This window comes from Rhododendron vialii, chromosome 4a (assembly GCF_030253575.1).
Source record: "Rhododendron vialii isolate Sample 1 chromosome 4a, ASM3025357v1".
NCBI lineage: Eukaryota > Viridiplantae > Streptophyta > Magnoliopsida > Ericales > Ericaceae > Rhododendron > Rhododendron vialii.
This window is the reverse complement of record NC_080560.1, coordinates 15,025,966-15,041,708: the sequence shown is the minus strand read 5'-3', so window position 1 is coordinate 15,041,708 and position 15,743 is coordinate 15,025,966. Positions and strand designations below refer to the sequence as shown.

At 35.6% G+C, this 15,743-nt stretch overlaps 2 protein-coding genes across 2 annotated transcripts; both read left to right on the top strand.

Annotated features, from left to right (window-relative positions):
• The first annotated feature begins 730 nt into the window (after positions 1–730).
• LOC131323722 (protein FAR1-RELATED SEQUENCE 5-like) lies at positions 731–2,298 on the top strand. Its single transcript, XM_058355567.1, has 3 exons — positions 731–802; positions 1,165–1,291; positions 1,382–2,298. Exons 1-3 carry the CDS (start codon positions 731–733, stop codon positions 2,296–2,298), a joined length of 1,116 nt encoding a protein of 371 aa, XP_058211550.1.
• A 10,909-nt stretch (positions 2,299–13,207) lies between these two features.
• On the top strand, positions 13,208–14,078 carry LOC131323721 (uncharacterized). Its single transcript, XM_058355566.1, has 4 exons — positions 13,208–13,418; positions 13,512–13,797; positions 13,880–13,932; positions 14,041–14,078. The coding sequence occupies exons 1-4, from the start codon at positions 13,208–13,210 to the stop codon at positions 14,076–14,078; spliced, it is 588 nt and encodes a 195-aa protein (XP_058211549.1).
• Positions 14,079–15,743: the final 1,665 nt, after the last annotated feature.

Here is a 15,743-nt window from a genome sequence, read left to right as displayed (position 1 = left end):
CCTATAATTGTAGAATGGAAACTGTATATCCCATAGGTAGATATATATATATATATATATACATATATATATATTCCTATAATTGTGGGAATTGGAAATCGTATATTCCAAATATACACACACACACACACACAAAGTAAGGACCTCCTAAGGGATCCCGGATGGGGTGCTGGTGCGGGACGCGATGGACAGCTGTTGGATTTAATCCAACGGCCACGGTTTTAAAACACCTAAAACACGGTCTTCCCTTTTTTTCTCCATTTTTTCAACGTAAAAGAGAGCTCAAGAGCTCAAGAGAGAGAGAGAGAGAACGAAGAAGAACATCGACGAAGAACAAAGAAATCCACAGGAGAATGAAGAAATCGATCGAAGCCCATCAATGAAGAACGAAGAAGAACATCGAAGCCCACCAGGTATCTCTCTCTCGAATCTCTAACTCGTATCTCTCTCAATCAGACTGTAAATTAGGGGGTTTTTTTCTCCTTATTTTGTACCAGATTGACGAAGAACGAAGACATAGCTCTGGAAAACGAAGACGAACAACAAACTCTCTCTCTCTCTCTCTCTCTCTCTCTCTCTCTCTCTCTCTCTCTCTCTCTCTCTCTCTCTCTCTATTAAAGTCGACTAATTTTGGGTTTGTGAAAAATTGCTTTCGAAAAATTAGTTTTTTTTTTTGTAATCTCTGATATTATTTGATAATTTCCATACAAAAAAATGGGGTACTGTGCTTATGTGTGCCATCAACACTCATTTAGTGTATAAAGCAAGCAAGAGTGAGGAAAATGGGGTGTTAGCTCATGCTGTATGTAGATAAGGAGCATGCCACTAGTTCGTTTGCTATATTTTTCTTTACACAAATTTGAAGTAATTTTCCCTAGACATGTTAAATTAGATGTGATTAGTTTTTCTATCAAACTGTTATTAGCAACAGAAAGGCCATCCTAGAAGGCATTTTTTGGCACAAACCTAGTAGTTTTGGATTCTTATTTAAATATCTCTCTAATCAAACCTGCAACTTTGAACATTCTACATTTTTGTTGAATCTTGGTATCTTGAGTCCTGGACCATGTTCTCTGCTATGAACTTCCTGTGGTCACTAATTCTGGTTTTAAAAAAAACCTAATTCTAATACTAATTCGATTTGATAGTCTTTGTTATTTCCAGTTACACATTCTAAAAGAGGAAAAGAGTTTGAACTATACCGAAGAAGGAACGAAGAAGAAGAAATGGAACAAGAACATATTTCCAATGTCAATCCAACCCCCTCGTTTCCACCACCACCACCGCGAAGGTATCTTTCTTTCTCTCTTTCTCTCATGTAGAAAAATAGTGTAGTTATGATCACTATAGTTTATTTATTGTTTTGTCTTTTGGTGGTTAGAATACAGTCTTTGGATGATTTACAACTACTCTCACTGTCACCTTCTCAACCGTGTGAGGAGTTTGCTAATTATTTCTGAAGTACTTTACACTCCTCAAGTTAAAAACGAAGTGATACCAAAACTTACACAACAATTTAAAAGCTTAGATGATGCTAAGAAGTTTTACAACAATTACGCATTTGAAGCTGGTTTTAGTATGCGAATCCATTCTAGTAAGACGGATAAGAATGGTGAAACCATTAGGAAAGAGAATGTTTGTTACAAAGAAGGGGAGAGTAAAAGTTCAGAGGCCACTCAACGACAGCGGGGTTTAACTAGAGAGAAATGTGGTGCAAAACTAACAGTCGTAAAAAATCGGTCAGGTGAAGGATTTGTTGTCACCCAATTTGTGGAGGGGCATAGCCACCCTCTTACGACACCAAAAAAGGTGCATTTCTTGAGATCTCATCGTCGAGTGTCAATTGCACAAAAAGCATTAACGCAACAACTAGCAGCTGCAAATGTGTCAACCAGCCAACAAATGAGTATTTTAGAGTTGCAAGCCGGGAGTCTTGAAAATGTTGGATGTTTACGACGAGATATTTATAATTCTCAAAGGGATACGAGGAAATATTTAGATGGACATGACGCCAACATGTTGAAAGAGCATTTTGAGACTGAAAAAGAAAAGAATCTAGGTTTTACGTATACAATCGAGGAAGATAATGAGCACAGGATGACTCATTGTTTTTGGGCCGATGCTACCTCTAGGAAGTCATACCAATATTTTGGGGACGTGGTGGTGTTCGATACAACATACAACACAAACAAATATTCCTTGATCTTTTCACCTCTATTAGGGGTTAACCATCACGGGCAGACAACGCTTTTTGGGTATGCTTTCTTAAGCAACGAAAAAAGTGAATCCTTTGAGTGACTTTTCAAGGAATTCTTGAAAGCGATGCCTGGAACACCGCCCAAAATGATCATAACTGATCAAGATCAAGATTTGGCAATGACAAAAGCAATTGTCAATGCTCTTCCGAATACGTTTCACAGATATTGTATTTGGCACATTGTTAGTAAATTTTTTGAGAAATTAGGTGCATTGGCATATAAACAACATTATGAGGAGTTCAGAAAATGTATTTGGAATTCCGAGAGCCCTGAGAAGTTTGACGCAACATGGGTATATGTTGTAGAAAAATCTAACATGTCCAGCAATCCATGGTTGCAGTATATGTATGAGATTCATGACAGATGGGTTCCTGCATATACGATGTTACCCAGACAGCAACCTAGAGGGGGGGGGGGGGGTGAATACGGTTGCTAATTAAAAATTACCAGTTAAAATCTACAAGGCAAATAACTAATTAGCAAATATATATAGAGAGAGTTAAGAAGTGCAAAACCAGTTTATAGTGGTTCGGTCTGAATTTGTCCACGGTCCAGCCTACTCCACTTCTCTCCAAGACAATCGCTTGAAGGTTCCACTAATAAAAATGGAATTACACCAGTAAGCCTTGCGGGTGCTTACAATTACCGACGCTCCTAGCTTTCCGGAGAAGCTAGACAACCGCAAGGATTTAAAGTACAAAATCCTTAAAAAAAAAAACACCCCTTCCAAAAACAAAAACCCCTGTTTTTGGAATTACAGAACCAGTGTTTGATTTCTCAAACACTTGATCGCTCAAAAGATAATAGAATTTGTAGCTCACAATTACAACAATCCTCAAAGAGTAGATATAACAATTTTGCTCACAAATCTCTCAAAGTGATTGTAAAAAAAATGAAGTGTATGAGAAGATTGCTCTAAGTATTTTCTCTGATGAAGCCTTTTTTTTTTTTTTTGTTGTTTTCTTCTGGTGCAGAAGCCTTTCTTTATAAGGAAGAAAATATGAACGTTGTGTTCTTTCCGTTGAGTCGAAATCTTTTGAAAATTTTGATCTGCAATGATCTTGAGGCTTAAATGCACAACTCCTAAAGTCAACAATGGTGAACTGATCTTTTGAAAATTTTGGTCTGCAACGATCTTGCACAACTCCAAAGTCAACAATGGTGAACTAATGCACAACTCCAAAGTCAACAATGGTGAACTGAACCAAAACTGCCGAAACTACTGGTTGTCCACTTGTCTCTACTTTGCAAAAGAGAGTTTCTAAGTCTTCTAACTTTTTCTTTTATTTGACAAAATAGGATGCCTATAAATAACCAAAACCAGTAAGGACCAAAGTCATAAAATAGGTGGGCCAAGATTTAATAAAGGGTTCCTTTATTTGTCATGCTAAAGACAAGTACGAGCCAGGGGACTTTTCTTTCCTAGAAAAGATTTGTACACAAATTGATCATGTATATTGGTGAGATTTTAATAACTGCAATTTTAACATTGCTTTTTAAGAAATCAATTATGCCAAAAATATAATCAAAATCAATTATTTCTAACAATCTCCCCCTTTTTGATGATGACACAAAATACAATTTTTAAAAGCAATGTTAAGTAAAAAAAAGCAAATGCTCCCCCTACATATATGCTCCCCTTAATATATGCACCAAAGCAGTTATCTATGATCAACGAGTAATAGCAATAATCAACAGATCATAGCAAGCAATTTTTTTTTTAAATTAGCCCACAACAGTTTAAAATATTAAAAATAGCACGATAGATCAAATAAAACTTCTCTTTTTCTCCCCCTGTGACATCATCAAAAAAAAGAGAAAAAGAGAAAAACAATATGGCCATGGTTCCAGCACCATGCCTCTCTTGCCCTGTAGCACTCTATCTTCTTTCATCGAAAGCTTGGCGTCTTTGATTTTCGTATGCTCGAATAATGGCTGCTACAACGGCAGCTACAATGCCAATCCAATACCACAGAGTATCCACATTTACATTCCACCCGAACCATGGTGGTATTCTCATTGTAAGTAACGCACACAGCAGAATGAAAATAAAGAGTTGCATCCAAATGGTTTGGATAAACAACCTGAACTCTGCTCGTTCGGCATCTCTTTCGTAAAACTCAAACGGTAACCCTTGCGGTAAGTTTGCCATTGCTCGATTTGGAAGGATAGAGATTTGGAGAGATTTAGGCCGAGAGAGAAGGAGAGATAGATAGATGAAGAGATAGAGATTGTGTTGTTGAATTTATAGAGTATGAGAGAAGTGTTGAGAAAGAAAAAAATTTTGAAATTTGAAATTTGAAATTGAGGATAGGGGTTGCCGCGCCGAATAAGACAAAAATAGGGGAAGAAAATTGTGTTCGGGTGTTTATTGTTGTGTCCCCTTAATGTAGCATAGAATTAAGTGTAATATGTTCGGAGTGATTTATTAAACATTATGATGGTAAGTACTCCAAAAAAAATGATTAGACAAGTAATACTAAATTTAACTAAAAAATCTCAAAAAAAATATTTAGAATGGATTAGACATCCCGAGTTCTCTTCTGATAAAATAAAATTGTTCTTCAATAAGGGGTTTTGTAAAAATATCCGCCAATTGCTTGTCGGTACTGACAAAATCAAGAACGATGTCCCCTTTTTGAACATGATCACGTATAAAATGATGTCTAATTTCAATATGTTTTGTTCGAGAATGTTGAATGGGATTTTTTGTTAAATTGATTGCACTTGTATTATCACATTTAATTGGAATATGATCATAATGTAGATTAAAATCCTCCATTTGCTGTTTGATCCATAATAATTGAGCACAACAACTACCAGCAGCTATATACTCAGCTTCGGCAGTCGATAAAGCAACTGAATTTTGCTTTTTACTAAACCAAGATACTAATGAGTTTCCAAGAAATTGACATGTACCACTAGTGCTCTTACGATCAGTTTTACTACCGGCATAATCAGCATCAGAAAAACCAATTAAGTCGAAAGAAGTATTTCTAGGAAAAAATAACCCCAAATTAGGAGTTCCTGCAAGATATCTAAAAATACGTTTTACAGCTACTAAATGTGACTCTTTTGGGTTAGATTGAAAACGAGCACATAAGCAAACACTAAATATGATGTCAGGTCTACTAGCAGTAAGATAAAGAAGTGAACCGATCATACCTCGATACATTTTAGTGTCTACTGATTTACCATTTTCATCTTTGTCGAGTTTAGTGGTTGGGCTCATTGGAGTCTTCATGATTTTGGAATCTTCCATGTTGAATCTTTTGAGAAGTTCTTTCGTATACTTTGCTTGATTTATAAAAATTCCATCTTTTGATTGCTTGATTTGGAGTCCAAGAAAAAAATTGAGTTCTCCCATCATACTCATTTCAAACTCCCCTTGCATACACTTAGCGAACTCTTTGCATAATTTTTCATTAGTAGCACCGAAAATAATATCATCAACATAAATTTGAATAATAAGCATATCATGATTTTCGGTTTTTATGAAAAGAGTCGTATCTAATTTTCCTCTAGAAAAACCATTTTCTAGTAAGAAAGAACTAAGTCTGTCATACCATGCACGTGGAGCTTGTTTTAGACCATACAAAGCTTTTGAAAGCTTATAAACATGATCAGGATATAAATGATTTTCAAAACCAGGTGGTTGTTTAACATAAACTTCTTCATTAATAAAGCCATTTAAAAATGCACTTTTCACATCCATTTGAAAAAGTTTAAAATCTTTGAAACATGCAAATGCAAGTAGCATCCGAATAGCTTCTAGTCTAGCAACAGGTGCAAATGTCTCATCAAAATCAATGCCTTCTTCTTGATTATAGCCTTGTGCAACTAATCTAGCTTTATTTCTAATAATGTTTCCTGATTCATCCAATTTATTTCTAAAAACCCATTTAGTGCCAATGATGGTGTGATCATGAGGTCTAGGCACTAAATTCCAAACTTTATTTCTCTCAAATTGACTCAGTTCTTCTTGCATAGCTAAAATCCAGTTTTCATCATTTTCAGCTTCAAAAAAAGTTTTAGGCTCAATTTGAGAGACAAAAGCTAAATTACCACAAATATTTTTAAGGGATGAGCGAGTAGATATACCTTTTGAAACATCTCCAAGAATCAAATCTTTTGGATGATTTTGCACAAATCTCCATTCTTTAGGTAGATCTTGATTGCTGATAGGATCTTGTGATTGATCATGAGCCACATCATCCTTTGCTTTAGTGCTCTCTTGTTGTCTTTCACTATTTTCTTTGCTAATAGTTAAGTCTTGCACTTCTTTTATGATATCTATCTCATCATCATCAATAATAATCTTAGCAGTAGATGGATTAGATTCATCAAAAGAAACATGAACAGATTCTTCTACAAGTAAAGTGCGTTTGTTGTACACTCTATATGCTTTACTTGAAGTTGAATAACCAATAAAAATTCCTTCATCAGATTTCGAATCAAATTTTCCCAAATGATCTTTTCCATTGTTTAAGACAAAACATTTACAACCAAAAGCATGAAAGTAACCAATATTGGATTTTCTATCGTTCCATAGCTCATATGGTGTCTTTTTGAGGATAGGTCTAATCAAGACTCGATTTAGAACATAACAAGCAGTGTTAACGGCTTCTGCCCAAAAGTATTTAGGTAGAGAGTTTTCACACAGCATTGTTCTCGCCATTTCTTCAAGAGTTCTATTTTTCCTCTCAACTACCCCATTCTGTTGAGGTGTGCGAGGTGCAGAAAAGTTGTGATCTATACCATGATCATCACAATATTTTTCAAATAAAGAATTTTCAAGTTCTCTACCATGATCGGTTCGAATATTTGAAATAACAAATCCTTTTTCATTTTGAACTTTTCTACATAGTTTTGTAAAAGAAGGAAAAGCCTCATCCTTAGTAGTTAGGAACATAACCCATGTAAATCTAGAGAAATCATCCACAACAACAAGACAATAGTATTTGCCGCCAAGACTTGCTGTTCTAGTAGGGCCAAATAAATCCATGTGTAATAATTGTAATGGCCTTGCAGTTGAAATAACATTTTTAGATTTGAAAGAAACTTTTGTTTGTTTACCTTGTTGGCATGCATCACACAATCTATCTTTTTCAAATTTGATTTTTGGAAGACCAACAACTAATTCTTTTCTAGAAAGTTTTGAAATTGCATCCATGTGTGCATGTCCAAGGCGTCTATGCCATAACCAACTATTATCACTCATTGCAGAAAAACATTTTACACCTTGTTTGCTCAAATCATTTAAGTTGACAATATAAACATTTTCAAGTCTTTGGCCAACAAATAATGTTTTGTGTTCTTTGATACTCTCAATGATGCAACTAGATTTTTCAAAAATAACTTTGTTACCCTTATCACATAATTGGCTAATGCTAATAAGATTGTGTTTAAGACCATCAACAAATAAGACATCTTCTATAACAGGAGAAGGAAATATACCGATATTACCTATACCGATGATTTTTCCTTTGCTATTGTCACCAAAAGTTACGAATCCTCCATCTTTTGGAGTTAGAGAATTGAAAGCCTTTTCATCTCCTGTCATATGCCTTGAGCATCCACTATCAAGGTACCATTTACCCTTAGTTGATATGGATTTGAGACATACCTACAATAACATATCAAAACTTGATTTTTGGTACCCATATCATCTTGGGTCCATGTTGGTTAGCTTGAATAGGGTATGTTTGGTTCTTTTGAACCCAAGTCTTGTTAACATGAACAGATGAAAGTCTCTTCATAGAGCATGAAGGTGAAATATGTCCTACTATACCACAATAATGACAAGTAATTTTAGGACGAATAGGTGAAGTGCTTTTATTAAAAAGATTTTTGTAAAGATTTTTATGTTCGTCAGGATTATAACCAATTCCAGCTTTATGAAAAGAACATCTTTGTTTTCCAAGAAGTAAGTCTAAGGCTTCTTTACCCATCGTTAATTTTTCAAGAGATTTAGTTAAATCATCAATTTGTTTATGCAAAAAATCAACATTTGAAGCTTTTCTCAAATTCTCATTTTCTTCTTCCAGAGCATTTCTCTCTGTAATTAAATCTTTAATTTTTTTATCAAGAAGATCAGTGTTAGAACTATTTTTCAAATTTTCATTTTCTTCTTCTAAAGCATTTTTCTCGTCAATCAAATTATTCATTTCATTTGAAAGTTCTTTGGCGAGTTTCTTAAAAGCTTTATTCTTTGATTTTACTTTTTCAAAATCAACTAGCAAACTTCTAAAAGCTTTTTGTAATTCATCAAATGAAAGAGATGAGGAGTCATGATATACCTTATTTTCTTCTAGTGCCATTAAACAGAGGTTTGCCACTTCAGCTTCCTCGTCACTTTCTGAGCTGCTGTCCTCACTGTTGTCCCAAGCTGCTACCATTGCTTTCTTTTTGTCCTTTTTGCTGAACCTTTTGAACTGAGGACAATCAACTTTCATATGCCCTGGTTTTCTGCATTTGTAACAGATCATCTCATCACGTTTGCCATCATCTTCTTTGTTCTCATTCTTTTTGAGAAATTTCCTTCCTTTCCAGTCATTCTTTTTCTTGAGAAATTTCTTGAAATTCTTTGTGATTAAGGCCATCTCTTCATCATCATCGCTTTCATTACTTGCTTCCTCGGTGTTCTTTGATTTACTGGTAGTACTTTTTAGAGCGATATCTTTCCTCTTTGTATCGACTTCCTCATTTAGCTTGCGATGTATCTCTTCTGTCATGAGAGTGCCCATAAGTTCATCCATAGTACATTTGGAGAAGTCCATGGTTTGCAAGATGATTGATGCCTTAGTATCCCAAGACTTTGTCATGGACCTGAGAATCTTTCTTGCCATTTCTGAGTTAGTATAAGATTTACCAAGAGATTTTAAACCATTAACGATATCAGTAAATCTAGTGAACATATCAGAAATAGATTCTTCAGGTTTCATTTTGAACAGTTCATAATTGTGTACTAGAATATCTATTTTTGATTCCTTTACTTGACTATTTCCTTCATGAGTAGCTATCAATTTATCCCAAATTTCTTTAGCAGTTTCACAGATAGAGATTCTATTATATTCAGCAGAATCTAGAGCACAATATAAAATATTCATAGCCTTGGAGTTTGATTCTATATAACGCATATCTGCATCATTCCATTCAGCCTCAGTCTTGACCACAGAGGTCTCTTCTACAGTTTTCATGGGGATGTTGGGTCCGATCGTGATAATTTTCCATAAACTATAATCTATGGACTGGATATAAATTCTCATCCTATTTTTCCAGTAGGCAAAGTTTGTTCCATTGAACAAAGGTGGTCTGTTGGTTGATAGACCCTCGATGTGTGAGGATGTGGTTGCCATAATCACTCTTAGACTGTAAAGTCTTTAGACAAGAGTCCAAGCTCTGATACCAATTGTTACCCAGACAGCAACCTAGAGGGGGGGGGGGGGGTGAATACGGTTGCTAATTAAAAATTACCAGTTAAAATCTACAAGGCAAATAACTAATTAGCAAATATATAGAGAGAGAGTTAAGAAGTGCAAAACCAGTTTATAGTGGTTCGGTCTGAATTTGTCCACGGTCCAGCCTACTCCACTTCTCTCCAAGACAATCGCTTGAAGGTTCCACTAATAAAAATGGAATTACACCAGTAAGCCTTGCGGGTGCTTACAATTACCGACGCTCCTAGCTTTCCGGAGAAGCTAGACAACCGCAAGGATTTAAAGTACAAAATCCTTAAAAAAAAAAACACCCCTTCCAAAAACAAAAACCCCTGTTTTTGGAATTACAGAACCAGTGTTTGATTTCTCAAACACTTGATCGCTCAAAAGATAATAGAATTTGTAGCTCACAATTACAACAATCCTCAAAGAGTAGATATAACAATTTTGCTCACAAATCTCTCAAAGTGATTGTAAAAAAAATGAAGTGTATGAGAAGATTGCTCTAAGTATTTTCTCTGATGAAGCCTTTTTTTTTTTTTTGTTGTTTTCTTCTGGTGCAGAAGCCTTTCTTTTATAAGGAAGAAAATATGAACGTTGTGTTCTTTCCGTTGAGTCGAAATCTTTTGAAAATTTTGATCTGCAATGATCTTGAGGCTTAAATGCACAACTCCTAAAGTCAACAATGGTGAACTGATCTTTTGAAAATTTTGGTCTGCAACGATCTTGCACAACTCCAAAGTCAACAATGGTGAACTAATGCACAACTCCAAAGTCAACAATGGTGAACTGAACCAAAACTGCCGAAACTACTGGTTGTCCACTTGTCTCTACTTTGCAAAAGAGAGTTTCTAAGTCTTCTAACTTTTTCTTTTATTTGACAAAATAGGATGCCTATAAATAGCCAAAACCAGTAAGGACCAAAGTCATAAAATAGGTGGGCCAAGATTTAATAAAGGGTTCCTTTATTTGTCATGCTAAAGACAAGTACGAGCCAGGGGACTTTTCTTTCCTAGAAAAGATTTGTACACAAATTGATCATGTATATTGGTGAGATTTTAATAACTGCAATTTTAACATTGCTTTTTAAGAAATCAATTATGCCAAAAATATAATCAAAATCAATTATTTCTAACATACGAAACACGTTTCATCTGCCCACATGACAAGTAGTCAAAGAGCTGAAATTTCTCATTCATTCTTCAAGAGGTATGTGTCTGAAGATAATTCAATGTTGGATTTTGTGACACGGTTCGATAGGACACTTGCACGTGTACTGTAGAGACCCGTATAAATTTAAATCTTGAAATGTTTATTAAATGTCTAATTGGGGAAAATATGTTTATTTGGGGGATATTTAAATTGAGGACTAGAATTAAGGAATTGAGACTTAAGGGAGTGTAGGTGTGATTGGAAGATATGGGAGTATATATATGAGGTGTGTGTATGTAGGAGATAAAAATATCTCTCTTTCTCTCTCTCTCTCTCTCTCTCTCTCTCTCTCTCTCTCTCTCTCTCTCTCTCTCTCTCTCTCTCTTTCATCCGTTCCCTCTCTTTCTCTAGCCGGCCATCTCTCTCTCCCCCTCTCACTAAAAACCCCACTCCAACTCTCAATTGCTTCAAGAATCAACCTCCCTCCTACATTGTAATTATGTTATTGAGCTTGAAAATCCTTGGGTAAAGCTTGGAGGAGAGTTTTTCCTTGATATTGAAGTTCAAGGAGGCTAGGGCTTGCTTTAATAATTTGGACCTTTGTTATCGTCATGAGGTAGAGACTTCTTTAACTCTTTTATATGTATATATGTTGATTTGGTGTGAGAATCGTGCTTTGATCGTCCCCCCTTTGGTGCTTGAAAGTCTGTTGAAACTGCAGAAAATCGCTCAGAACTGCGTGGTATCGATATCGATACCCCTTCCTTTTCTGGAAATTTACAGCCAGGTATCGATACCCAAATAAGGGGTATCGATATATACCCCTTCCCTCTTTAGAAATTTTGCTCATCTTCTGGGTTTCAGCCCAACTTCAAACGGCCATAACTTCCTCGTCAGATGTCTGATTCACGCAAACTTTATATCGATTCAAAGGTCTTAAAGTTAGCTTTTCATTGCCACTGAAATCACCTTAAGAGTTTGAGTACACAAAAAGTTATAACTATTAGATTGGGGGTGTGTTAGTCTACCAACATCCGTCGGCTACTCATAAGATTCTCGTTCTATCGTTATGACTTCCTATGATTAGTAGATATTATTCTTGACCCATTGGCCCTCCGTTAGGAAGGATTGAATAATAGTTTACTAGGTTAAAATGTCAATAAGATGCAATTTGTGATTGATTGATTATTTATGAACATTGTGGCACATTTGTGATATAGTTGGCATGTCGTGAATATGTCATGTATGATTGCAGTCTTGGGAAGGTCATAACTTGTATATCGAGTAAGGAAAAAGTTGTTTGTGTCAGAAGTTGATTTAGGAAGTCTCGTAACACAATGGGTGGTAATACGAGACTTAGACGGTCTCGTAATGCAAGAAGTGGCAATACGGAGACCCGAGTCGTTAGGGATCACCGTGACGCAAAGGGGTGGTAACACGGTAATCCTCATGGTGTTATACGATAACGCAAGAGGTGGAAATACCGATGAAGGGAGATTGACGATAGCGAGTCGTGTCGAGTTTACTTGAGTTGTTGACACCGTGGGAACTTGGCGGCACATTGTGCTCTTGGCATGTATTAGAGTGATTATACTGAACGTTGGAATACCCTTAAACCAGTTGTTTTCCGTCGATTGAGTTGTATCTCTTGTCTTCATCTCACTTGCATACGTCATTATATTTACATATAGAACTGGTAAAGAATTTCCTACTGGGCTAGTGTAGCTCAACCTAATCTTTCTTTTTCAGGACAAAGTGCTGGACAATTGATTGCATGCAGTCGTGTGCTTGGACATGAAGGTTTTTGGGAGCTAACTTCATTTTAGTTACTTAAACATCTTGTAAAGACATTCTTTTGATAAGAATGGGTTTATAACTATTCATTTTAAAAATTCCTTTTTTTTACTAAACCATTTGTCACCTAACGGTTTGTTCGTACATGTACTTATGTTTTACTTAGGGCCGGAGTGCCAAAGTTGTATAACATTAATCTTGGGGATTTGTTTTGTAAGATAAACATATGGGAACTCTTTGGGGTATAATTTATGATATGTGAGGATATTTTGTTGAAATGGATTATTTATTACGTTGAAAAATTGAGGGCGTTACATGTACGATATAACAAATTGGATTTGGACCACAAGGATATAAATGAGAAGCCAGTCTTGAAAACCGCGTGTTTGATGGAAAAAAGAATGAGTGAATTATAGACACTTCATGCGGATCAAAAAAAAAAAATTATAGACACTTCATGCATTTGAGAAATTTCAGGAGGAACTATTTCAAGTTGGTGCCTATGTGGTTAAGAAATTTCATGAGGATGAATATCGTTGTGTTTGAAAGGTTCAGAGGGAAGAAATGGAAGATTCAAGAAGTCATGAGGTTTCGGTAGACAAGTCATCGAACCATGTGAGTTGCAGTTATAAGATGTTTGAATTCGATGGTTGTCCATGTCGGCACATGTTGGCATACTTGTTCATAATGCAGATTAGGGAACTCACTTCTAAATTCATCTTGCAGAAGTGGACTAAAACAGCAAAATCGGGCAGAGTTATGGATGACTTGGGCAGTAATGTTAAAGAAATATGCGGCAGTTCAATTTTTGTGAGGCGGCAGAGTCTCTTCTAACTTGCTTCTACTGTTATTGATGACGCTGTATTAGATGAAGCAGGAACTAAAGTTGTGCGAGAAGCTTTGCTAGCTAGTCAAAAGAAGATTGCATTGATGAGGAATTCTTGCCAAGATGGTTCAACGAGTTCTATCCAATTGCCTATTTCTCTCGGAAGCCAACATGGTTTGAAAGAACCGCTTGAAGTTAGGGTAAAGAGTTGTGGTAAGTGTTTGAAAGGGGGAAAAGAGAAGGCCATCAAGAAAAGTAGGAAATGTTATGGTTGTGGGTTAACGGGGCAATCGCATGACAAAAGAAATTGTCCAATGCTTATGAACATGTAAGTGTATGTTAATATGTAATTTGTAATTTGAATTGTTTATACACGGAACATATTTTAATTGATGTCCTTATTTCTTTAGATCTTCACAAGATGTTAGGTTGGATGACGACGATGATGACTTTGACGAAGAATGTAAGTGTTTTTTAAGTGAAATACGCACTTCAAATAGACATTGACTATGACTATGCATGGTTTGAATGCTAATTTTATTTGTGTTTCAGGAACTACATAGGTTTGCAGATATGGAGATGAAATTCGGAAGGCATATAGAGACATAGAGGTTGTGATGATTTGGAAGATCTTGGGTAGATGATAGATCTTTGTTAACTTAACTGGACTTAAATGGTAGATGAAAACTGTAGTGGTTATGAAAACAACTGTCCATTTTTTTGTTGTTGGTAGTGAATGGTCGATGAGAGGAATACTTGACTGGATAATTTTGTTGGTTTTGTCTATTGAGATTCTCATTTTTTGATGGTTTGTACTGCATTTGGTTCATGGGAGTTGATTCCCTTGGTATTATGTTTGCATCTTATTCTGTGGACGAGTTTTGAGTCTTACGAATATTTCGAACTAGTTTCCTGGAATTCTCTCTCAGTTATCTTTTCAGGATAACATTTTTGGTTTTCATAGTGTAATCGGATGTGGTTTGAACCTCTTTAAGATTCATTTGTTCTGCCATTTTGATTAGTAGTTAGTGGTTGCAAATGAGCTCCATCTAAATTAACGATGTATCCTGTATTTGAAAAAAAATTAGTGATCTTCCAATGCTGTAGAGGTGTAAAAGTGTTCTTCAAACAAATTAGTGTTTCATATACCTAGTTTACTAAACATTGTTCTAAGTGAACGTGTTAACTGTTGTTGCATTAGTTCTAAATATTGTTAACTATTTTTATGTTTGCAACCAAAAATGGAAATAGGCAACCAGAGACACAGTCACTGGATATAGGGGAAATATCTACACCAAAAGCCTAACACATCCAAAAACTCCAACTTGCAATGCAAGACTGCCTGCAGCTTCCACTTCCATTTTTATAAATTGGTTTCATTTATAACAATGTTAAAGAAAACCACTGTACAAACTGAGCTTCCCCAACTGAGAATACCCACTCTTACCACTTTCAACTTTTATGGAAAAAAACATATCCAAGCTAAAAACTCCATAATCACACTGTAAGCTAAAAACCCATTGCCTTCTCATAATTATAAACATCAATTGTCAAAAACCATAAACTGAAGTAGAAAGATTACAACAATAAACAGAGAGTAATAGAAACTAGACAGAGAAGAGGGCAGAATAATGTAAAGATACGCATTTCGCCTCATTTTTCCTATCCATGAACATTCTAATTTAACAGGCTAATTTAACCCAATTTGCCATAAATGTACCACATAACACAGAAAAAACAACCCAAACAAAATTCTAGTTCAGTTTCCCCCCATTTCTCACTTGCATTGCATCAATCTCCTTTTGCATTGCTTCAATTTTCGTCTGCATTGTAATTGTTGTCCTTTATATTTCTTCACTAATGCTAATGGATATTGAACTCACATTGTTCAACAATCCTCATAGGCTTTGTTTTTGTCTGAACCATCATTGGCCCCAAATCAGCCCTTTCTTGCAAAATACATGGCTCATACCAGCAAAAAAAATCACAATCTAAGTTTAACTGTCAAAAAAGAACACAATAACAATTTAGGGTTTCAGCTCCAATGAACAACAAGAGAATAAATTGGGCCAATGCATGTAGTGTAATAACCCTCATTCTAATTTTCTATTAACTATGTGGTTATAGACTTAATCTTATTTGCTAATTTAGGTTGGAATACAAATAGCACATGGTTACTTATACACTTGATAATTTTCCTAAGAAGAGAAAAGGAAGGAAAAAGACATACATGTATTCCTCCTGAGATTTCCACGAGACCAGATCCCCTGTCCG